General features: G+C 37.7%; 1 protein-coding gene across 1 annotated transcript; it reads left to right on the top strand.

The window, feature by feature from the left end:
• Window positions 1-355: 355 nt before the first annotated feature.
• LOC104406445 (adenylate cyclase type 8) lies at window positions 356-26,482 on the top strand (the record flags this gene model as incomplete). Its single annotated transcript, XM_010015415.1, has 9 exons — window positions 356-579; window positions 3,860-3,949; window positions 5,391-5,563; window positions 8,445-8,526; window positions 12,753-12,911; window positions 16,444-16,590; window positions 22,304-22,396; window positions 24,793-24,907; window positions 25,910-26,482. Coding segments are annotated over 9 exons (1,571 nt in total), but the record flags the coding sequence as incomplete, so codon positions are not given.

Below are 26,482 nucleotides of genomic sequence, written 5' to 3'. Positions count from 1 at the left end.
TAGACTGGGAATGAGCTCAGACGTAAGTGTCATCAATATCCTACAAGCTAAACAGATTTGCTCTGAAAAAAACTTAAGGGACAACTGAGTACTAAACTAAAGAACATTCTTGCCACTAACACTCTACGTAAACCGATAGAAGCACTAGCAATGATATCCCTGGCTTATTTCTTCAACAGCAGTTTCTCAGCAAGAAGCCATGTGAAGCACTGACAGACCTGTGGAACATGAGCAAACCTTTGCTTCTGTGGGGTTTTTTTTGTCTCAGATTTATAGCAAATGATTTTTCCTGGTCTGAACTGTACAAGGATTTGTTTTCATCAGCACTGGGATTGTTCTGTGGTTTAATTCTGAGATCTCTTTTTTTTCTTTCCCAGGGTGATACCAATGGTCATTCAGTTTTCTATTCTGATTATGCTGCACTCCGCTCTTGTGCTAATCACTACAGCAGAGGATTACAAATGTTTACCTTTAATGCTCCGGAAAACTTGCTGCTGGATTAATGAGACGTATCTGGCCAGGAATGTCATTATATTTGCATCCATTCTGATTAATTTTCTTGGAGCCATCATCAATATTGTAAGCTTATAGGGAACCAGGCAATATTATACAGGAAAAGATGATTTATGAATTATTAAGCTTGCTACAGGACTTGTTAACTTATGTGTTTATAAGCCAGCCATAATTTAAATACATGAAAAAGAAAAGGTGATGTACGGCAGCTTCAGGAAATTAAATCTGTTGCTTAAACTATGGATTTCTGAAATATGTAATTATTTGTCCCTCATGAATATCATCTATTTTCAAAACCCTTTTTCTACTTTCTATTTAATGCATTTGTCCATTGAGGACCATTTGTAATTTTCAGACATGTTGATACACTTCCTTAAAGAATGTCAATCCAAAAAATGCTTATAGATATTAAGTTCTTCATTTCACAGTTATCCCATTAATAAGATTACTAAAATAATGAGTGTCAATGAACCTAGAAAATACCTTCAAAAAAAGGATGGAGTTGGTCAAGCTTGCTGGTAACCACAGCATGTAAAAAGAAGTTAAGGGGCGTAAATTCTACACGTCTTGTCTTGCTCATTTAGTGGTTTGAAAAAAACCCATCAGCCTGAATTCACCTTAGCTGAAGTAGCAAACCATGGGCATAGTCACTCTCAGCTTTCTTTACAGTCAGTGCAGAAAAACAGGAATCCCCAAAGATTTCTTTTGATTATACTGGTTCTAATAAAGAGATTTTTCTCTCTCCAGTGCCCACAGAGGTCTCCTAATTTCCACATCTCCACTAAGACAAGTGACAAAGCTAGAGCAAAGTTTGTCAGTGTATCTGTGAGGAAAGGCTTTGCTTAGCAGCTGTGGTAATGGAACACTGTGGGCCTGCATACACAGGGTAAAAGGATATGGTCTTGTATGCAAATGTAATAGATCCCTGATTATCCTGATGTCGTCAGAAATATGAGATGGTTTTCCATGAATTAGGCAGATTATCATGTCAGACAGCCTGGCAGGTGTTGAAACCTGAGACGAAGGTAAATATCTCATTGATTGATTAAAAATAACAATTTCATCACTCTTTGCTCTTATAGGGCACCTTTTGGCTACAGATGTAGCAGTGCTTTTTCATCTGAATTTATAGTTTATTTTCTTCTAGATGAGACCAGGAAAGAATTTATTGGCCATAATAACAATAACTATATGACACAGCAACTATAACGACACAGCAGCACCAACAATTATCCTGTAATAATCAATAATATTTATGATTATATTGTTGGAGTAACTATGCTGAAGTCTGATACTTCAAGACTTTGCCTTGTCTTCTATTAACAGCTACAAGATTTTATTGCATTCTATTGCTGTTGTTCTTCCATGACTGAATTCAAGTTGCCAGTATGTGAAAACTCAGCTTCTGTCTGGGTTTTTTAGTGATACCACATAATCACTGCTAGGAGAGTTAGTGGGAGAAAGAAGAGTGTAGCCACTGATCACTATCCTTACAGAGAACATATAAATATGGTAAATGACAGGAAGTTCAGTAGGGCTGAAAACTTCCTGAAGATAAGGGCAGTGGTTCATTATAGTATAGATCACTAAGATGCGTCGTAGAATGTACAGGTCTTTAAATCATGTTTGACAAACATCTGTCAGGAAAGATTTTGGTAGAATTAAGCACACCCTTGAAACAAGATGATCTCTAATGGGCTATCCATACCAAATTTGCTATAGGTATGATGACAGTAAGATTTTTCTTTGACTTGTAGTGGATTATTTCTTAAGACTGTGTCTATTTCATTGTGGTAGGATGGCTAATTCTGAAACAGTCTAAAGAAACAGAATTCCTTTTACTGTCATGCCACTGGGTTTCTATAAAGCAGTAAACAATTATATTTATTGTCATAAATTCAGAATGGCAATGACTTGAGGCCTGACCTCTACAGGAAACAGCAACATTCATAAAACCTCATTATTCCATATGTTAAAATTCTGCCATAATAGTATTTTGCTCAGGAGGGACCTGCACACATTTAAGAACAGGTAACGTAGCTCAGTTTTGCAGCTATATGTGTCCACTGAGTTTAAATACACCCAGATGGAGGGGACAAAGATGTTTTCTAGGAAGAGTTATTAGGCTTCAGTTTCACCTTCACCAGGGGGGCAAATGAGTCTGCTGGTTCTTTATATCAAGTGCATTCTCATTGTTATAAAATCAGAAAAGAAGTTTCTGATCATGAAGGTCTTTTTGAAAGACATGCAGAGTGGGTTTCATGGCACTCTGCTCTGCAGAGAGGTGCTCTACAGCTCATAAACTTTCAGAAGGTACTAATAACTATCTATTCTCACAAAGGACTGCACAGACAACCTAGCTAATGTTGCTGCATTGCAGAGATGACTGAATTGCTGAAAGAACAAACAAGAGAGTTCCAAGTTCAAAATTCATTAGAATTTAATTATAAGAAATTGGGCCTAATTAAACAAACTCTAAATCTGTTACAAAAAAAAAGATAGAGGAGCTAGCTTGTACATACCAGGCTGGTGAAATAACCAGATTGGATTAATATATCAGGAGACAGGATGCTCCTATATCAGTCTAACAGGAGACTCCATCTGCTTTAACTGCTAAAATAAGAAACTATTAATGATTTTTTTCCCATGTTCTAATACCATGATGTATTGCAACTCAACATTGCTGTTTTATTTATGTTTAATACACTTGATTTTAAATACCATTAAAATGAATGCAGGTCATAACAGCAAAAGGCAGCAGTATTATATTCTCAAAACCATTGTTTCATGAATGAATTTTCATTCCCTTCCATTCTAGGCATCACAGCTGCAGTTCTGGGATGACATTATGTTTTGGCACAAGCCATAACGCATGATACAATGGTATTTTGTCCCACATCTAGAAGGATAACTTTGTCCCTTGCAATGGAGCATAAAAAAAGCTCACAAACAAGTGCACGCATGTAATCTGATTTTATCCTCCCAATTTCAGAATTTTCTCAATAGTTTATAACAAAGTATAAACATTTTGAGAGGGTAATCCTTAAAAGTCCAGCATTACTCCTCTGAAACTCCCAGAGGAGCTCATCTTTCCGCTTTAACAACAAGAGAACATATGAAAGCTACTCAGATGTCGAATGTTTGTAGCATGTATAGCTCTCCCCTTTCCATTTCACCTCCACAGTACGTCTTCTTACTGTCAACTTAACCCTTGGTGAAAGCTAGGGAGCTGTCATGAAAAGCAGGTCAGCCAGTTCTATCCCTGAACCCAGCCAGTAGCCACAAAAGATCTTTGTCACCAGTGCATAATGTAGCCCTGATATATTTTATTTTCCTCTCTTCACAGCTATGGTGTGATTTTGACAAACCAGTAGCCCTGAAGAACCAGACATTCAATTCATCTGCATCTTTCACAGACATCTGTTCCTATCCTGAGGTATTTCTGAGGGTACTTTTGAATCTGAGGCACAGACCCACAAAGGTTACAAGACAACCACTATAAGGAATCAATGATCTGTGTACTGGTGGTGGAGCCAGGTGTCTCAACAGCACTGTGAAGCTGAATCTTTGTATTTATCCATATACTGATCAAGAAAGCAGAGGCTGGTTGCAGAAGGAATTAATCTTATGGTCTAATGAGGCATTCCAATCAAGTTTCAACCTTCAAACTTCATACAGAACCTTTAGGCTAGAAACACATTCAGCAATGATTCAATGAGCTTAGTGCATTTAATTCATATGAAGCTATTGGAGACTAATACTTACATAGCAAAACCACCAGTCATTCTGCTTTAGTTATTTTAAATTTGCATTTGGAGCAAAGAAAATCCTCTCTATGATGAGTAAGCAGGCAATAAAATCAATGGGTTGCTCATGTGTAGATAAAGCAGAGAATCATAGAATGGTTTGGGTTGGAAGGGACCTTTAGATCATCTAGTTCCAACCCCCTCTGCGATGGGCAGGGAAATAAATGCAATATGTTGCTTAGAAAGTCATATGGCGGTGTCATAATAATGCCAGCAGTATGCTGCAAATTGCATGGATGCAGACTTTCCTCCAGAGGAGCTGTACTAAAGTAAAACTGTACTCAGAAAAATGAATGCAATCTCTCCTAAAGCTGTGTGATAGGAGTTAATTTAAACTACATTTGGACTGTGGGTGTTGATGCTGCTATTTTAAATCTGAACAGCTCATGGCCATGATTGTCTCTCTATATCCAGTATCAGCTGCATGGATTGCATTTGACAGATGACTAATCATTGAGAAAAAAAAGACAATAAAGAGATTAGAAAATGAGATATGAATAAAACTTCCAGGCATCAAATTTTAAGAGAGTAATTTAACTAAGTAGACATGCAATATTGAAAATAATTTTAAAAAGTCACAATAAACCCCCACCCAAACCTGTGGCTTTATCCTCTCTTCAAGTAACGTGGGGAAAGGATTAAAGCTGGATTATGATTCTCCCATCCTGATTAATGTGGATCTTGTGGAAGTTTAGAATTCAAAGGAATATAAATTATTTTCTCTCAGTTGGCTTTTCATTAACTATGTGCAACATCTCTCCCTTTCTCTTTTAACAACACAGGACTTCCTTTCCCTTCTATTACAATGACTATGCCACAAAAGCATAGTGTAACTAGCATAGCACTAACATGGAGGTGCCCTGTAAAATAAAGAATTTGTAATTTCACATTCTACTTTGACAAAACACTTACTTTCAAAGTGCCCTGTAACCTGACAAGGCTTAGCTGAGCACTGAAATTCAGAGCAGTTCTTTTCATACTTCTGATTTTTTTTATCATTTCTGTAGACATTTGTGGAGTTAATATGTAGTCACTGATCACCAAAAGTAACCAGTGCTGTTTTCTATTCAGTATTTTGTCTTCACTGGTGTGCTGGCAATGGTGACTTGTGCAGTCTTTCTTCGTCTCAACTCTGTCCTGAAGCTGGCAGTACTTCTCATCATGATTGCAATCTATTCTCTGCTGACTGAGACAATTTATGCTTCCCTATTTCTGCAATATGACAACTTTAACCACAATGGAGAGTAAGTGTTCACAGCCCCCTTTAGGAGCTGCTTTTTAATAAGGTAATGGGTCGAGTCTTGCCAGAGTATACGTTTATTGGATAGCACCATAGTTAAGTATGGGGTGATGGTTGCAAGAGGCAATGACTGATGACAGAAAGATTTACAATGTGATTCTTTCTCAGGCTTTTTAATTAAAGCTTTTGTTTCATGAGGATGTTTAAACACCGAGCAGAGTTTGTCTTTTATGTCTCCCACGGTTTATCTATGTTGCTAAAAATAAGCATTACAGTGCATATACATTGGTTGCTTCTGTTCTTGAAAATTTCAGAGATACTGACTGTAATTCTCACCTCAATTTAAGAAAATAGGAATGAATGACTGATTTTTTTAGGGTCAGGGTTTTAACTGAATAAAATCCAAACTATAACATGTAGTTGTAAAAGACATAAGGGATACAGGGATAATCCCATTGTAGGAATGCACTTGAAGGACAGACTCCACCTCCCAGGCTTCCTTCCCAGCAAGAGAAGTTGAAGAGGAAGACAGAAGAACCACAGTAATTTGCAGAGTCAGATATTCACTAAGTGTTGCAATAACTGAATCTAGAGCAGCAGCGATTTAGGTCATTCAGAAAAATCTTCAGTCCTTGTTACTTGACCAATTTAGTATGGCAGTTGCTTGTGCTTGTCAGCACATGCCAGATGAAGATCCTCAGAATAACAGGAAAGCATGGATTTACAATAGAATTAGTTCTCACAACAGCCACATCTTTATACACAGCATATCTTTCTGCAAGCATATCTTTCTTTGCTAGCTTCCTACAGTAGCAAGGTACTAAGAATTTGGGGTGCAATTTTTTTTCTAATGCTAGTTGTTCTCCTACAGACTAATGATATGACATACAGCATATTCACAGCAGACCCCAGCAAACACAACAAATGGCAGCTAGCAATACATTGGCTAAGTAACTAGAAGTAGAAATAATGTTCATTGTCTTTAATTTTTGTCACTAATCAAGCCTGGTAAAGAAAAATTCTCCCTTGTATGAGAATGTTAGAGAATTTAGAGTAGTTTCTGTTCCCTGTGTCAGTGAAACTCTCCAGTGATTCTTAACACAAGGATTTCCTACAGAGTAGCCAACAACACAGGGGATAGGGAACTTAGGTGAAACGCTCCACACTCAGAACTTCATTTCTGACATTAGGGAGCATGAGGTTCAAAGCTATGTGCCCAGAAACTTACTTGGTTTCTTATCGATATTAATTAGTTGAATAAAAGGTTTGCAACTCCCTCTGAAACTCATATAGCTCACATATATATGGCTATAGCTACATTACTACAGTATTGTAAAACCAGATGAGTTCATGACTAAGACCTTTGAGGCTGTTGTCTTTAGTCAGTGTACGAGGGGTTCTTCTGGAATAAAATCTTTGGTAAGTTTCATTTCAGTCAAAATGGGAGACTTTTGAATTCCAAAGTATTTGTAGATGACAAAGATGTTTTCTGCTGTCTTTTGCTCTATACTGTTGACTCATCCCATTGCGGCACATTTCCTCATAGTAAATTCTTTGTTAGGCCCACAAAGTCAGTTGAGTTAGCTCCCTCATAATAAGGTTTCCTTTTGGTTTACATCCATCGAGCTCTGCTTTTTCTCTCTTAACTCTCTGTCAAAGGACTCCTGCTCTGACAAATGCCACCTGATCTTTTTCTCAAAATTACTATGGAAAATGGCTATGGAAATTGATTTATTCTTAAATCTCAGGTTAGACAGAAGAGTGTCTGAAAGTATCTTCCGTATTCTGATCTTTTTTTATTGTTTTATTACCTTTTCTTTTTCACAGCTTTAATCACTTCTTAACCATTTCAACATATTTTCTCATCTTTTAACAAAATAATTTCCAAGTATCCATGTTAGATTTGCCTCCAAATTTAGTTCTTTCTCCCTTTTGCTTTACCATAAGATTGGCCCTACCAGATCACCTACCTCTTCATTAATGTTTTTTCCTCTGGGAAACATGTCTTTTTTAAACCCCATGATACTGCAGGGATATTTACTTTCTTCATTTTTTTCATCTTTCCACATAACTCTATTTTTTTCTCATATTTGGAAGCCTCTTTAACTGCTCTGGACACTTTTCACCTTATTTTGTCACATTTTCTTCATGCTCCACACACAGCATCGCAGCAATTTCATACAGCAGATTTTATACAGCTGGTACCTTCTTGGCTCATCTTTGCTTCCCCCCTGTGTGCAAGAGTTTCCTTTACTTCCCCTGTAATAGGCAGACATTTCTTCTCTGTACTCCTCTTTATGGTTCAGTAAAACCAGTCCTAATTACTATTTGCAATTTGCTTGGTTCCCCTTTGATCCATGCCTCTTTCCTTAACCCACCTGTCCTCTCAACTTTTCTCACAATATGGGGATGTTTAACTCTCAGCATCTGCCTTGAGGTTCATCTTTTATATCCAGGCCTATTCACTGGGCTTTTACTTTCACAGTCTGGGAGTTTCCCTTTCCCAGTTCCAGCCTCAACCTTTCCCCATCCAGATCCCACTCCCTGCATTCCGCAGGAGCTGTGGTGTTCATGGGTGTTTACTAGGCTCCCAGAAGAGACTGATTGACACTGCTTGAGTATCACATTTGAAAGAGGAAGATCATCACCATCTGCGTACTTACAGTAGGCTACAGTTTAGTTATTTAATACATTTGTCTCTAAACAGTGAGGACTCCAATTACACTCCTTTTCTCTTGAACTAATTGCTAAGTTAAATTTTCAAATGCAGGGGATTTTTTAAAGAGCAATGAGAAGTGCCAGGATGCATTACAAAATGAAACTTCTGAACAATAGCAATACTGAAAAATCAATAAATGTCATTTACTTTGGATTTTTTTTTCCAGCACAGACTTCCTGGGTACAAAGGAGGCATCTTTACTACTGATGGCAATGTTCCTTTTAGCCGTATTTTATCATGGTCAACAGGTAATGCAAACATTTGCTTTAACCATTCCCTATATCACTTGCAATTACAGGATGTGACAATAATTACTTTCAAAACACCAACTGCCTTTTTATCCTCTTGAGTATATGACCTTTAACAATTTAATAAAACCTATGCAGAATCTGATTTAAAAAAGCCCACATCTAATGCTGCCTAGCATTCTTAAAGAACATGTGCAACATTCTTTTCAGCAATATGCAAGTTATATTGAAATTTCTAATAGAAATTGGAGGAACAAACAGGACTTAGTTTATCAGTGGCATCTCACTGCTTCAGTGCACTTGAGAAGGCATAAAACTGAAATAAAGAAAGAGAAGAACAAACAGAAAATAATAAAACTCCCAGCAAATAGCATAGTATGCCCATACAGGAAAAACAACAGATTGGAGGCAATAAGAAAAATTTGCAGTTAAGCACCATCACTAACTTCTTCAGGTCATGGATCACTTGCAAGAATTCTTGCACATGGACCTAGATTATAACCAGGATTTAGGGGCCTCAGAGCTTTAGGCTTGATATCCCAAATTTGTGATAAGCCATATAATATTCCCAATGATTCTTAACATACCAAAGATACAAATCTACAGCTTGGGAATCATCTTAAGTGAGGCCAAGTAGTAGGAAGGAAAACACTAAAGGTGTTTAGGTAGAGCAAGGATTAAGCAGAATCCAGGCAATGCTCTTCAGGATCACAATTCTGAGTGCAAATGTCTATCTATCTCTACAAAAGCCCAATCCAGGGTGTTTAAATGTATTTTCCAGCCCAGGGGCCTGTTTTCCATCGTATTAATCTTTGTTCTTCCATAAAAAGGGTGGCTGCACTCAAACTACCCTTGGAAATGGTCTCTGAGATGTGCTAACTCCTTCATGTCCTCCCAAATAATTCATAGAGCCACTTGGTCAATTTAATGATATCCAGCGGCAGTGCCCAGGATCATTTCCTTGTATTGTTTAATTTCTTATCATAGAGTTAACCTAAAGGTCTCTGTATAAATGCCAACTAAAAACATATATAAAAATTCCATCCACAGCACATTAAAAAAAAATATCTCATCAATAATCTGAATTGATAGGAAGCACAGTTAACTCCAATAAATCTGTCCTCTGGCACAGCTTTACTTCTCACAAACTGCAGAAGTGTTCTGAAATAGAATAGCTTAAAAGTTGCCTCATTCTAGGTGGATTTATGAAAAAGATTACTTTTGTAAGGTTATACTCATGTGCCTTTAATTTCTGAACAGCTAACTACTGTTCCTTATCCACTGTGATTTAAAGTTAATCCCCAGTTTTACACCTAGAATTTTAAGTCAGATTCAAGAAAAAGTTGTCTAATCAGACTGAGCTCTTTCTTAAAATCTTACCCATACTTCAGCCAATAAATCTTGAGGGCCTTCTGTGCTAAAACCATAATTAAAAGCAGATTTGTTACTGTTACATGACATCAGGCTAAATAGACTAATTCCCTACTAGAAATTAAATTTCATCTAGAAGCACAACTTTTTTTAACACAAATTATACATCCTCTGAACCTTCTTCATGCTTGGGAAAAAGGGGAGGAATAAGGAAATGCAAAAGGGAGGTTGTTCCAATTGAAAAAGAGAGGAAGAGACATACCTAATTCTGGTATTATGCTTTAGGTCTCTTCATTATCCTGAATGTATAAAATATTCAGATTGCAGAGTAGTGAAGAACGGATATTTGGTTTTTTTATCCAGAGTTAGACTGTTTCCAGTGGTTGAAGGTGTCCCTTTGGTATTTAAATCCTCTTCTCTCATTCTCTAAGGAAGAATATGCCATCCATCAAATGCTTATCCTTATCTTGTGTTTTCCTTGCCTCTGGTAATTGTCTGCAGAGTGGTTGGGTTGTACAGCATTTAGAGAACATAGGTACTATTAGGCTTTCTGTGTAATACATCTTCTCTATTTTCTTCACTCGCTACTGGAATTAGGGGTGTTTCATAGAGCTATGTATCAGAACAAGAAAACCTGGACATTTCAAGATTTATGTTGCAGACAGTCGTTTCTACTGCCACCACCATGCCCAGGAACATTTCTGTACAAAATAAGAAAAATAAACCCAAAATTTAACCTCATAACTTTGTTAGTTTTAACAAATATCAGAACTCAGCGAAGCATCTTCTTGAAAAGCTCTATTTACAAGCTTCATATGTAGAGCACCCTTTTATCTCTGAACTGACAGTGTTATCTCCTTTGTGCATTAGTGATGCAAGAAAAATATTTCATGTTACAATGTGATTTTAAAGAACCAAAATGGTGTTATCTAAAATGTAAGGATTAGCTGCTACTATTCTGAGCTAGGCTTAGAGATGTGGAATTTTCCTGTACAGCAGCACAAAAAATCAGCTGTAAATAACTGTACTGTGTTTTTGCAAAGCTCTTATTGTAGTAACGCTGAATATCTGAAACATCAAAGAACTCAGAATCCACCAGCAGCTCCCACTCCAAGCCAGTCTCTAAAGTACCTTTAGATCTCCTTGCAAAATCATAGTCAGTGTTGCCTTCTCAGTCAGCTGTTAGAGACAAAAGTCGGTTATGATCTGGTATAGGCTCTGTCTTCCAGCACAAAAAGAAGGGGAAACAAAACTGGGAAAAAAAACCTTTAAAAAATATTTTTAAATGCTTTTTCCTGCCAGTTTTTATGGTGCAGTTAATTTAGGGAATTAGTAGTCACAAGATGGAAGATCAAATTATGAGAATTAAAAAGAGATTAGCTTTTTATAAAGGTAGCAATAGCATCTAGAGGGCAAGTAAACCACTGTTAGATTGCATAAAAGCTTTAGAAGTTTATATCAAGCCAGGGCTACTTTTATATTTCAGGAAAAAAAAACCCTTGGAGTACAGTCATCCTATAGGCCCTCTTGCAAGGTGTTTGCATTTTCTTCTGAACAGTTTGCTATTGGTCACTGCTGGTGACAAAAACTGTGAACAAGATGAGTCACTTAACAACCCCTTTTTAGTCACTGCCACCCATTGCCAGCTTGCCTTTTATCTCATCTTGTCATATGAATTATATCCCAACCACTTCCTTAATCCCAGCACCGTTTGGCAAACCAATTGATGTCTCTCCCAACTGTAAAATCTATCTATTTGCTGGTATAACATGTTGATCTATTGGATGTTTAATAATTATCTCCAGTTAGAGCATCTAACTTCACAAATATATTTTCTCTTTCAGTTTACTGCACAAATGTATCGCCATCAGTTTCAATAAATGTATATCTTAACAAGTCACCAGCTGAAATCTGCTTAAAACTCTCCTTCAGTTCAATGCACTCAAAAGTTCTGGCAGTGTTGGTCTTGTCCATGTGCCTCTCAGGCAAGCAACATGATGTGTCAACATGTTCCTTGCTTCAGCTAGTGGACAGTTACCATTTATGTATATATGAATACGAATTTATATGTGTATATAAATACACAATACATATATATATATGCATATGGAGGCTGTGCAGGAATCTTCCTTTTGTTCTGTGCATATACAGCACTGAAAGCCATTTAACTTTGGTTTGTATCTGAGGGTGCCAGGCACTGTCCCTGTGCACACACTAAATTGTGATTGCAGACTGGATTCACAATACATCAGGGACAGAGTGTTTGAGGCGGGGTATCAAATAATATGTCTTTCACTAGCTTTTAAAAGACTTAGATTACAAACATCTGTAAGTCCCAAAAGTAGAAATACCTTGTTTTGATGCCACAAATTTGAAAGTCCTGTTTGGGAGTGTGTTGGGCTGTTATATATAATTTTGCTGAATGATGCTCATCCTTGAGAAATAAGCTACCTGTCTCTGGGAAGTGTTTAGAATGACCCTTGTGCTATTTTCTCATTAAACACATTTCATTTGAAAACACACACGAAAATGGGAACATACTTATTTCGTACCTATACCAGTATCTTCTAATACCTTGTCTCCTGTCTGACTCCATTATCTAACGAATAAAGAGGTGTTTAAAGGGAAAATAATTTTGTGCCATTTTCTAGCCACATATACCAGTAATATGACAAATATTATTTTGCCTAAGATTTCTCTGAGATATTCACCATACACAAGGCAAAGAAAGAACCTCTTTTTCTGGCAATGAATGTGGTTACATGGCAGGAGCAGCCTGCTGGGATGACAATACAAACTCTACTGTTATCTTGTCAGGTTTTATTTTTGCCTTTTTTTTCTTTCTGGAACTACAGCTTGAATACACAGCAAGGCTGGATTTTCTGTGGCGTGTACAAGCTAAAGAAGAAATCAATGAAATGAAGGAGTTAAGGGAGCACAATGAAAATATGCTACGGAATATTTTACCCAGTCATGTTGCCCGTCACTTCCTGGAGAAGGATCGGGATAATGAAGTATGTATCAGCTTTATTCTGATACTTTTGTCTGATTAGCAAAAGAAAAGTAGATCTGATTGATAGGAAATTGTTAGAACTTAGTTCTTGATAGGATTCATTACACAATTCATTACATTCAGTATTTGATCAACATTAAAAAGACATTCACATTTTAAAGGAAAGGTTCTGCCCTTCTAGGACTAGATATAAAGTGGTGTTCCCAGGTTCAGGCTCACCAGTAGGAGACACATGGACCTACTAGAGCAAGTTTAGTGGAGGGCCACTAAGATAATTGGGGATTGGGGCACATGATATGATTAGAGGCTGAGAGAGCTGGGTTCATTTAGACTTAAGAGGAAAAGTCTGAAAGAGGATTTCATCACTGTCTTCAACTATGCAATAGAGATGACAGAGCAAAACTCTTGTGCAAATGGAAGGACAAGAGGCAATGACACAAGTTGCAGAAAGAAAAATCTCAGTTCGATACAAGTGAAGAACTCCCCAGGAAAATGACCATTGTAGAGGAACTCTGAGAGGCTGTGAAATCTCCAGTCTTGGAGATACTCAACCCTCAGCTGAACAAGGCTATGAGACACTTGACCTACTTTGAGTGGGGACTGTATTAGATGCCTTTCATGTCCCTTTCAACCTACGAGCTTGTGAAAATCCAGTACTTCTAAAAAAGATATATGAATTTAACATAAAGCCTGTGAAACCTTAAGATAGCCCAGTGCTGCAGAAGTATTATTGCAGACATGCCAGTCATTATGCAAGAAATCTGTGCAACAGTCTGCAACGGACCTGAGCCTCTCTCATCTTCAGACCCAAGAGAACATTTTTGCCATTTCAAATTGTCTCTGAATTGTTTCTTTGGGGCAGTTAACAAAATACCCATTTTGTAAACTTAGTTTGTGGTTATATTGTTAAAGAATATTTGTAGTACACAAAGAAAAGCTTGATAATGGAAGCTTTGGATATTCCTAAGACAGAGTTTGAAGAAGGGTTGCTGAAGGGATAAAGAAAAGTTCAGAACTCGTTTCTGAAACCAGCAGTAAGTCACTTACTTACTCATCTGAAATAAAGCAAATATGTATTACAGTATCATCTGTGAATAAAGGCTATTGTACTATGAAACTGGGATTTTCTCATGTAATTTTAGAATTATATTTTATAATGAAGAGGTTACAGATGTTGCAAGATTCAGATTGCCAGACATGTCTATTCATTGTGCAGCAAAAAGGAATCAGGACTATCCTTTTCTGATTATACCTTTCGGAAATAGATGTAGCCAGAAGACTTAGACTGCATAATGAAGGATCATTGTGTTCTGAAGATGTGATTTCAAATATCACCTAGGGAAGGGCAACATAGTGAGAAGCTACAAGAAAAGGCACTTTAGAAATCCTCCTCTTGAGAAGTTTTACACTCTGTGGGTATTAAACTGCCATAAAAACACCACTCTGCACACAAGAAAACATCTGTGTGAAAGCAACCAGGTTAAAAGGCTTCATTGCAAATGGAACAGACCCCAGTACCAACCACAAGTGTGTTCTGGCATATTTGCTTTGTGGATTTTAAGGGAATAAGTGTCCTCTCTTATACATTCATTCACACACACTCACATGCACAATAATCTTCAGAAGCAAACAGATGCCCCATGGATCACTGCTGATGCTTCAATAGTTTGCCACTGGATTCAATTCCACCACCCCTGCTTTTTGTAAGGCAATTTCCAGAGTGGCTATACTTGGGGATGATTTATGCATGAGCCGGCTGGCTGTAACATCTACCAGATTTCAGTACAATCAATCCTGCAGTTCATGTCTGGCTATTAAGTTAATTTCTCTGCTCTCAAAAAATGAATTCCCAAATGTGTACTGTAAGTGTTTTCTCATGGATGCATTATTTCTGTCTTGAGGTTTCTTACCAAAAATAGAAAAAAGGAGCAGCTGAAGGCTCAGCCACTTGTTTTCTATCTTCATGATCTGAGCAAAGAGTATGCCTGAGTATATATATGCTTCTCCTAGCACATATTGTTGCATTTTCCACAAGCATCCATGAACTAATGTGTGTATAACTTTTTTTCTACACCTACAAAAGGATGTGTCCTTAGAGTATGGCTTCCCCACTGATATTTTTCAGTGAAAGAAAGTGCAAAGGCAGGAAGGGAATCGATTATGTTTTTTCCTGAAACTTTGCAGCGTTTTTGGAAACTAGCAGAATTTTGCCACTTTTGCTGTAGGTTGAATTGTTGAAGAATCTAGAGAAATAACAGCATTAGCATCATAGCAAAGTGCAGGGCAGGGGTTCAGGATGCTTCTCTAGGGAGAGTCAGGATGAAGGAAGGAGCCTGAGGTGTTCACATCTGGTGGTGTATGGCATCCAGCAGTAAGCCCTTTTATCATGAGACCAAAGCACTAAAATTTCCAAAAGCACACTAAAAAGAACATTGAGAAACAGCTGTTCCAGGTCAGAATGTCATAAGAGAAGATCCAGAACAGAAATGAAAGCATCTGTCATTGGGTAAAACTATCAGAAGTTAAAGATAGAAAAATGTTAAACAAAACAGAATGCATATGGTTGTGGTATATTAGCTACTAGAAAAGCCTACCAGGAGTTGTGGGGGAGCTCTGTCCTTGGCATTTTTAAAGTTGAAGTTGGTTTTGTTCCTAAAAATTTGCTTGGCTTCAGAGAAATTACCACATTCTCACATACATAATGACAAGAACCCATCAATAAATAAATAAGTCATTCAGTACCAGTGATTCATATGAATAATGTAAGTGGAAACATATCCCAACACATACTTTCATCCTCCTGTGTCTGATCCTTATAATCTGCTCTCTGTCCCCAGGAACTGCACTGTTATCCTCACTTCCTTTTTCCCTCCTTTCAAACTCTAATAGCAGGAACCTCTCTCAGAGCCAGGCAACCAAATAGCTCCATAGTCACCTTAGGAGAGCCACAGTTTACCACAGAGTAAGGGCTCTCCGAAAACCTCTGAATAAACTAACTTGTAAAGAGCTGCAGTAGTATGAAGTATAATGTGGCAACTGAGAGGATTCTTTACAAAAAGGTCACATCAGACATTTTAAATGGTCTGATTCTTGTTAATTACCAAATTTAGAAATATATTGTCAACTGCAAACATTCATGAGACAGACTTAAACGATAATAAATAACAAACATTAGGTTCCTTTTACTTGCCTAAGGGTGTTTGGTTCTCTGGTATCCACACTTGCAATTGAATCCTTCATTTCTTCAAGTGGTTTCCATAAAAATAAAACATGAAACATTCTATTTCATTTTTGCTGATGTAGCTTCCTGACCTCAGAAACAAGCTTCAAAGAATGGGAAAACCCTGTGATAAAAATGTGAAAGCTGTCAGCCTCATCCCATTGAACTAGGCTAACACTTAATATACTAATGTAAACCTCAAATATTACGGTATTATGCATGAAAAAAATAAGAAACATATTTTAATTGCAGCCAATTACATTCTCTTCCCTATATTACCACTTCAACTCATTTTCCTTCATCGTTCTTTTAGGAATTATACTCTCAGTCCTACGATGCAGTTGGTGTGATGTTTGCTTCTATTCCTGGATTTGCTGACTTCTACTCCCAGACCGAGATGAATAACCAAGGAGTAGAATGTCTGCGCTTACTGAATGAAATCATTGCAGACTTTGATGAGGTAATACCAGCTACTAGAGAAAATCTGATCTTGCTTAAACAGTGAGTTCCCAAATTATAAATATGTCATCTTAAATTATCAAATTTAGTAACTATTCTTCTTCCAATAATTGTCCAATATTTTTATTCCAGTTCTATTTAGCTTTTTTGCACTCAGTCTTGCCAAACTTTGGTCTGAATGACCTTGTGAAATAGAGACTGAAATCAATAGTTACTTGAATGTAAACATGTATAAATAAAAGCAAAATCTGTTCCAGTGTAACTAGAAATAGAATATGTATTAGTTATGCAGGATAAAGAAGGTTAAAGATATTTACAACAGTTCTGGAAAGAAGTGGTCTAAATCCAAACAGATAAAAATGTTGTTTTGAAGATGTTGGTTGAATGGACTCAATGAATTGGTTGAATGGATTCAATGAATGTAAAAGGTATAACAGTGTCAAGTTAAACGTGAAGCACAGGAGAAGAAAAGTCAGATCCCCAGTGTAGCTGTTGTCAGATGAAAGCAAGGAAAACACGGAAAGTGAAGAGGAAGTCAGAAGCAAGTATTTGGTACTGCATACTCTGCCAACTAGTTACTAAGGAAGCTTAGACAGGTAGTATCATGTCCTGCAATGAGCGTAAAAGTAATTAAGAAAGGGGACAAAAGATAGACCAAAGAACAAAAAAAAAAAAAAACAAACCAAAAAAAAACCCCAAATTGGAAAAGAAATCAAAGCTGGGAAGGGTGCAAAAGTAAAGCCAAGATTACTTAGCATGGGGAATTTTAACCTACATGCTGCAGCAGCTTTCAAGTGTGCGTAGCCCTCCTGAGCTCCCTGAGTGGTAGAAGTAGAATCTGAGCCATCCCTACTTATCAGTGAGACTGGATCTGTTTGTCAGCCTGGAATAGCCCAGAAAGAAAAGAGGAGGGGAAAGGGGGAGGTCATACTGGTATCATTGGTCTGTGACTCCAGTTTTGGAGGAGTTATTTAAAGAGAAAATGGGAAAAGGCATCCTTTTCAGAATTCTGCTGGCAGGAGTAGTACAGAACTGGACAACGGGGGCTAGGGCACATGGATAGCATGAAATCACTGAGAAAGAGTGAAAAATCCTACCCAGTAAACCATGTTCTGTTTAATCTCTGCTTATCCCAAGGAATTCTTGAATTCAGTTCTGTGTTGTGATAGAGTATCAACTGGAGAATTGATGAGTGTATTCTCAGCTTAAAATTAAGATTCAGTTCAGGAAAACAGAAATTGTTCCCTCAAAAGGAGCTGGATCTGGATCTCACATCCTGCACGAGCTATGTAACCACGGAGCAATTGTCTAAAACAAAGAAGGGGGAAAAACTCCACTTCGGCTCACAACTCAAAAAGCATTACTAGAATGCAAAAGACTGAGTTTCTGAAAGAAGACAAGAAGGCATACGTAGTCTTTTCATCTTTTCATTTAATCTGGATCCAGATTCTGTCCATAGATTAAGCATCCAGAAAACTTATTCCAGAAAACTAAAGCATTGGCAGAGTTCAGACCTCGCCAGGGTTTAGAATATAGCTGAATTAAGGTTTGAGAATCAGTGTCTCTTTTATTATTATTATTTATTTAGTTCTACCTCAGTCCTACTTTAAACAGTCCTACTTTAAAAGATTCCTTTGGAAATCTAGCCTAGAGGTTTTCTGGTTGGTTGGTTTTTTTGTGCTTTAAAGAGCAGTTATCTCCAAGGGCTTCAGAGGACTACACTGAAGGAAAAGATGAAAGTGGAAGGCATATGACTGAGAAAAAGAGATTAGGCAAAAAAACCTTATTCTTTATTTTAATTATTATTCCATCCTAAGCAGCAAGTATCTAAGGCCTCTCACAGGTTTTGAAGTGTTTATTTTCAATTTTCTCCTCTGGTGGAAGTTATGTTATATTCATTTCCTAATTGTAAAACAAAGGCACAAAGGGGTTATCTAATTTCTTGTCTTTTTATTGAAAACAAAGAGACCTATTCCCATGCCAGGAGGAAGAACCTAATTATTAAGACCCAGATCAGAGTCTTGACTGCATCTTCATCCTTCTTCATCCTGGTCAACCTGCATAGGGAATGTTCATAGGCTGGTAACTCATAAAAAACGGACTAGGGTTAAGATCACATACAATTGGTCAGACACTAAAATTACTAGTGGGAAACAGAAGAATTCACAGGGGATGCATCATGTGTATTTTAGTAGAAAACAAAACTACTCTTCTATGGGAAGAGCTCTGTCACCTGCTAAGCTCCTGCACTGCTTTCCCTATAGGTACAAATACCTGCTTCTTCTCTCTGAGATGTTACACAGCTGTCAGCATGCTTCTTGATTAACAGTTTTGTTTTTCTTTCCAGATCTGATTAAAATGATCAAGACTCAAACTTAATGCAAAGCTTATTGCTACGAATTAATTTAAGACATTTTGTCATGCATGTACATGTAATCTTCACAACAAAATTCCATTGCTGTTGTGGCAATTACTGAAGACAAGGTTTTCATCAAAAACCCTAACACAATATTACATTCAAGCCCCTAATACCTGCTCTGTAATTTATAAAGGACCTAATTTGGGACTGTATTATGTCCCAGACACGTTTAGTTGAATAATAGATATGTTCTTGCTACAGGTAGTAAATGAAATTATGTGATCCCCTGTTGACTGCTAACCTACTTCCAGCATGGTCATGCCATTAGTTTATTCTGTCTAAGCAATCTTAAAGGTGAAATGTTAGAGAAACAAAGCTAGTCAAACAAAAAGTAGTGAATGGTGAAACAGATCCTGCCACCAACAACTTCATGGGGTAGGAGCCCACAGAAGACTCAGGTTGTGATTGAGTCTTTCTTAAGAAGCTGGGAGAACTTGTAGCAAAAGTTAGCATTGGGGAGTAGGTGGCTGACTCTTCTCAAAGCACAGCTTTACTCAGAGCTTCTGTTTGGGGTTGGTTTATTTTGTTTTCTCTGAGGGCTCACAAATCTGGTTTCTACACTGACAAAATGATTTTTTTAATTTAATTTGACATATAGCATCATTATAAAATACAGTTAGAGATAACTTCTTATTTTATATCCAAGCACAGAGATGCTGGCAGAACAGATCATTCATCAAAATTAAATATTAACATTGCAAATCTACTTTTATAATTACCTATTTTTTATATGACTGTAGTCTTAAGACATATACATTCTTAGAGATGTTGCACAAAAAAATAATATTGGAACATTTTTACTGAAGATTATGAGTCTCTAAGGAATTTTTTTTAATGTAATATTCTTTCTAGACTTTTTAATCTATCATTTATGTGTCTTACTGATGTTACAGCTGGGATTTGTGCTTTAATAAGAGCTTTCTAGTTCATGGGCTCTTCTTTCCTCCATTTTCTTCATCCTGCAGTGATTTACATGGTGTTTATGACAACAGATTTTAATATATTATGTTGCCACAAAGAGAGGTTTGGGCAAAATGCAGGATCCTGCTTTCAGACTTTGCTGATTACTTCTCAATTGTGTGCCATGCCCTGGAACATTCTCTTTTGTACTTCTTTGTACATGTTTCATTGCATATGTATATCCCAGGGTCTGACCTTCCTATAACCTTGGCTGTGCATACATTGCGACATCAAACCATTAGCTGCTTTTCAGATACCAACCACACTGTAGAGTTTGAAAATGTTTCCTGGACTAGTCTGATAAATCAGCAAATCTATTTAAATGTTCTAACAAACAGCAGCTGATTTAGGACTGACTTGGAATATCTTTTCCCAATATCAAAATCCATCATCCTGTCATACTGTGATGAAAGTAATTGGTAAATAAACCATTACTTGAAGAAGGAAAGAAGCTATCTAACAGACAGGATAAAGCAGGAAAAAAATAGAGATTTGGAAACAATATGAGCAAGAAGAAAAAAGATAACTTGAAATTCTTTCTTCTAAATTTCCTCACAGCCAATAGGTTCATTCTTTCTTAAAAAGAGTAATTTTAGATGTTTATCTTACATTTTAAATTACTGTGCTGTTTGCTTCCAGCAACCATCTGAAATTAAAAAAAGCCTGTTTTTAACCAAGACCATTTCCTCCTTTTGCCTGCACACCTGGTGCTCTCAGGCTGCTCATAAAAGCAGAACTACAAGAAATGATCTTTTTCTTTAAGAGAGCAATTGGAAAAGCTGCCCTTGTAGGAGGGAAACGTAGATAATGGGCTTTTCGGGCAGTTGAAGAAAAATGAGCAGCAGGTCAAGTTTTTGGACTTTCCTGACTTGGAAGGGAGCTATTAACCATATGGCTTTGTATTCCCTGCTCGCAATGCTGTGCAGCCTCCCATTAGAGACAGATGGTGTGATATCTGTACACGAACAGCAAAGGTTCCAAGACCCCGACGCTCCAGCTGACGTACACTGTGGTTAGTTCAATGGCTTAGGATATTTCATGTTATGCCTTTGGTATGTTTCTCCCTTTGAATAAAACAATCCTTTTAGTTTTTAATTGACAGGAAATTCAAACCCACACAATGGAAAAAGAAAGCATGATAGTGTCTAGAAAAAGGAGGAAATGCTTCATTAAATTTTTGCCTGACCACAGCAAGATTTTTTTCTCATTTAAATCCCAAGTTGAGCCTTTAGCACTGAGAGTTTGAAATTTTTCTTCTCTATGAACTTCTTCTTAATTCCAGGACTGCCTAACCATACTGGTACCTCAATTTATGAGATACCATACTGTTTATCATGAAGAATTTTGGTATAAACATCAGCAAACACTTTTTAAAAGCCTGTGATGAGGTGGTCTGTACCTATATCCCACATAAAGCTGTATTATCATTCACTGATTCATAACCTAAACTCTGCTTAGGTCTCTCAAGGACTGTAAGGCTCTGGCTTCTATTTCATGGAAAGTCCTAAGATAAACTGAATACGGACTTGAAATAGGGACCAAACTGTCACTCCCACTCCACTCAGTGCTTTAGTCACTAGACTAAATTTATTCTTCCTCTTCCAGATTCTCAAGCTGACAAGTCCTTTATGCCTATTTAGCACCTATAGCTATCCCAAATAGATACCAGGTTTTACCACTTCCCGTTGGCTCCCTGTATTTCTTGTAGAAGGAGACAATACATAACAAAAGTGGAGACTGAATGACCCTATGGACATACCAGTGTTAGGTTGGACAATAAGTACAGGGAAGCATGGGATAGAGGAGGACTTGATCTCCCACAGAAGTTCTTTGCAGGCATCTACTTTCATCCATGGACTGTGTAAGATGGTGAAAATGGTTGGTTTAAGTGGACTGAATTCCCTTTAACACTGGTGTCATCACCTGAATTGTTGTTGCACTTGATTTATCAACTGAGTTCCTTCAAAAGAGATATAAAAAACTTCTAAGCAATCAAGCCCTCTTGTATTCATACATACATACACAGATATCTTGTCTTCACTGATTTTCAATGATTATAGGACTCATCTGCATTTTGGTTAGGCTAGAATATGCATGTCTTGTAGTAGCCATTATGTGATTTACCAAACAGCTTTATGGAGCACAGCAGAGCTTTTTGGGTTTGGGTAGATGATTTGCAAAGAGCCCCAGCTCAGTGTGCCCCAGAACCCAGTATGAACTGTGCATCATGACCAACTGGAAGGTATCATGAGTGTAATGATTTATTTTGGTATCTGTAGAAACATTTTGCATTAAGAATTAGAGAAGTAAAAGTGTTTTCTTACATATCTATTAGTTACTAGGTGAAGAAAGATTTCAAGATATTGAAAAAATTAAAACGATTGGCAGCACATACATGGCCGTGTCAGGATTATCACCTGAAAAACAGGTAAGAGAATAGTTTTCTTTAAGAAGCAGAGCTCTGGTGTGTCTGACCATTCGTATTAGAGAATATTAGTGTTATATTTGTGACGTTCATAGAGTTGTGTTTGTTAAAATAAAACAGACATTTGGGGCTTCTGGCAGACAACAGTTGCACTTCTTGATGAATTGAAATGCCATCTTATGCTCAGGAACAAGAGACATATGGATTCTTTCCTCAAATTTAGGTTTATAAGAGAGGAAAAAAAATCCCCTTTCAATCACACATGTGAATCTAGAGCAGGTCTTTGGACATACTCTAAAGTTACAACTGTAACTCAGACTGGAATCTGGCTGATTGATAGCCTCCAAATATCTATGAAGATAGAGGATCTATTAACTGACAGCATACATGCACAAGTGTAAGATTGAGTTTATATATTTTTGTGATTATGTAGCTGTATATCTGCAGAGAGATGTATCTACTATAAAACATAAAGAAAGCAGAATCATCATTCCACTGAAGAACTTCATGAAGCCACATGTCTGCATGCCACCCTCACTTGCAGGGTTACAAAACAAGCTGAGGGTAAAATACACCAGAGGACACATGTGGATTCACAGCCATAAGCCTCAGATAAATCAGATGAGAGAAATCTATTCATAATTACACCCAAGAATATGCTTGGAAATGGGATCTCCAAAGGAATAAGACGAGGCTTTAAAATACATCCACCGAGAAGTTGTCTGGTGCTGAAATCTGCCTTGCTTGGCAACCAGTGCCTCTCCCCAGTGCCTCTCCCCACAAAAAATGGTGTGCTGCCCCAGATCAATCACAGAGTGGGAGTCAGATCTTCCCACATTGATTGCAACTTCTAGAAAAGCAGAAGTCAGATTAGCATGAGCTTTATAAACTAGAAAATTTCCATTGTTTGTTTAGAATGCATTATAAAACATGTGGAGTGTAACTAGCTGAGCATCTCCCACCTACAGAGTAACAAGAGATGCTGACAGCCAGAAACCCATAAAACAAGACAAACATGAGATTTTTGTTTGTTTCAACTCAAAATGCTTCTGTGCAGAGATGAGCAAAGAAGGACTGAACATCAGGGAGGTAGCTGGTTATAGCTACACAGCTCTTAACCACTTCTTTTGACTCAATGTGGGTAAAAAGGCAAAGGGAGAAAATCCTTAATGCATTTCCAAGACTGATTAACTCATCCTTTTTCTCAAACTATAATAGCCTCATAGAATTTTTATGAATGCTTTAAATATAATAATCTTCATACGTACATGTCTATCACCTTGTCAGCATTTAGGAGGTGAGGGTTGCTGAGGGAGGTTGGTATGTTGTGAACTGAATGAGGCTGAGGGCAAGGACTGAACGCTGTGAACAGAACAGAGTGATGTCAGGGAGATGCTTATATTCAGTACTAGACACTGAGGGTGACAAAAATTACAAAGGGCTGAACTGCATGACACAGGGTGGGACTTGCAATGCTCCATTCCTATGGACTGGAAATGTGTTTGAAGAATTACCTCCCTTCAGAACAGATGAGATGAAATCATGCTACTATTGGGCCAAAACCGCAGCTGTTCCTTACTCCACTGCCTATTCAGACAAACAATTAAGGAGTTCTCTTTCCTCCCTTGAGAGTCCCTGCCCCGTCATCTCTTCTGTTGGTGTTCTGTGAAGACCAAAACCTGCTCCTGGTCCCCATCTGTAAGCTGACTGCAATTTAGGAATGGAAATGGAGGGGAAGGAGCAGTAGGTGACTTGACTGCTCCAAGCAAAGGCAATTAATCATAGAATCATAGAACAATTTGGGTTGGAAAGGACCTTAAGATCATTCCAACCCCCTGTCATGGGCAGGGATGCCTCACCCTAGACCATGAGCTATAGAATAGTTTTTTCTCTGCCACTTAACTGGTCCCAAGTTGCCCTATTGTTCCTGTCATTACTCCATCACTCTGAGCACTGTAATTAGGTGTTTTTCCTGGACAACAGTTTCAGCAAAGGGGAATTACATCTTTCACTTCTTTCACCCTATTTCTTGCTTACGTGGGTTATCCCTGGTTCCCACTAGTTTTTGTCTCTTGTACCTGAGCTATCTCAACCCTCCCTATACTTCCGTTCTCAGCCTTAGATAGATTTCACATGCCTTATTAATTCCCATGATTGCCTGTGAGATTATTGACAGGAAATTACTTTCTTCTGTACGTCACACTCAGCTTCTCTGTATCCATGTATACAAGTGTTGTAGCATGGATGGGAAGCATTACCATTAATAATATTCTACCTCTCCTCGATCTAGTATGTTGAGACTGTTTTTACAGATTCCAAACTCAGATACTTGGTAAGGATGGGTGGGAGCTGGGAAAATGAAAAACCTCTAACATTTTGCTTTATAACTTACTCCTCAGCAATGTGAAGACAAATGGGGGCATTTGTGTGCTCTGGCCGACTTCTCCATAGCTCTGAATGAAAGCATACAGGAGATCAACAAGCATTCGTTTAACAACTTTGAACTCCGTATTGGTAAGCATAGCTCAAACATGAGAATTAAAATGGGGGTTCACCTGCAAGGATCCAAGTCTTTAAGCACACCCCAGGAACACTGCAAGGACATGTACATTTTAAGATACTCCAAATATGGTGTTCTCTGTTTTCAAGCTGACTTAATCCCAGGCAAAATTAGGAACAAGAAATACTCTGTTTGTAGAATATGGTGCTGATTTGGGGACTGCAGGAGTTCTAAGTTTTAGTGAACTGTGAATGAGTAGCATAATTAAGCTACTGTCTATCAAGGCTGGCAAAGAGCCCATCGATACAACACAAAAAGTGAATTGGGCAGCCCAGACCTTACCCCAGCTTGATACTGGATTGCACAGTCTCTAATCAATCTCTTTGGTTTAGATTCTTTTTCAGTAAAGGGGTAATAGTAGCTTATCCTAAACCTTCTGGATAGTACTTCGGTTTTGCACAAAAACTGAATTCCAATTCTTACCTGTCCATTGTCAGCAGCTCTGAATTGCTGTGGTGGGGAAGCTATTATCTGGGATGGGATATCCTGGATGGCTAGTAGGACACAAAAAGATGGCCTGAATATATGGCACATGGCAGAAGTAAACCTGATGGCTTCTCATGTTGACTGGATCACTGCCCAAAACAAAAACAAATCCTGTTTTACTGTATAGCACTAACAAGGTTGCCTTCAACAAGAGCAGACCCAGAAAGATCCTTCCAGAGAGATCTTTCCTACTACATAAGAATCAGTTTGAAGGAGCTTTGGCAATAGTGTGCAGAATACGGATGATACATAAGTACTGTGGTTGCTGTGGATATCTCTTTTCATGTTTTCTAGCTTTTATGGCTTTTTTTTCTTACTTTCTTTGTATATACACCTCTTCCTTAAGCTTAGAGATAAGTGTATCTGAACCAGGCTTCATCCGCTTCTTACGTGAAAATATGGTTTTTAGCCATTCTTGTCTAACTGGCTATCTCTTCTCATTTTAATTTTATTCATTTTATTTTGAATAGGGATTAGCCATGGCTCTGTTGTAGCTGGAGTTATCGGTGCTAAGAAACCTCAATATGATATCTGGGGCAAAACAGTTAATTTAGCAAGTCGAATGGACAGCACAGGTGTTAGTGACAGAATACAAGTGCCTGAAGAAACGTATCTGATCCTGAAGGACCGGGGATTTGCCTTCGACTACCGAGGAGAGATTTATGTCAAAGGTATCAGTGAACAGGAAGGAAAAATCAAAACATATTTTCTTCTAGGAAGAGTTCAACCAAATCCTTTAATCTTACAACCAAGAAAACTGACTGGACAGTATTCATTAGCAGCCGTTGTATTAGGACTTGTACAGTCTCTTAACAGGCAAAAACAGAAGCAAATCCTTAATGAGAACAATAACTCTGGAATCATAAAAGGACATTACAACCGGAGGACTTTGCTTACTCCAGGTGGATCTGAGGCAGCAGCCCAGGCAGAGGGGGCTGACAAAACTGAATTGCCATAATCAGCATTTTGTTTGTGTTCTTTTTTTTGTATTTCTTTTATATATAAAAATAAATATACAAATAAAAAGGGTTTAATTTTTTTTA

Source organism: Nestor notabilis, unplaced genomic scaffold (assembly GCF_000696875.1).
Source record: "Nestor notabilis isolate BGI_N333 unplaced genomic scaffold, ASM69687v1 scaffold5265, whole genome shotgun sequence".
In the NCBI taxonomy this organism is placed as follows: Eukaryota; Metazoa; Chordata; class Aves; order Psittaciformes; family Psittacidae; genus Nestor; species Nestor notabilis.
Note: the sequence above shows the minus strand (reverse complement) of the source record. Positions and strands in the feature narration are given on the sequence as shown.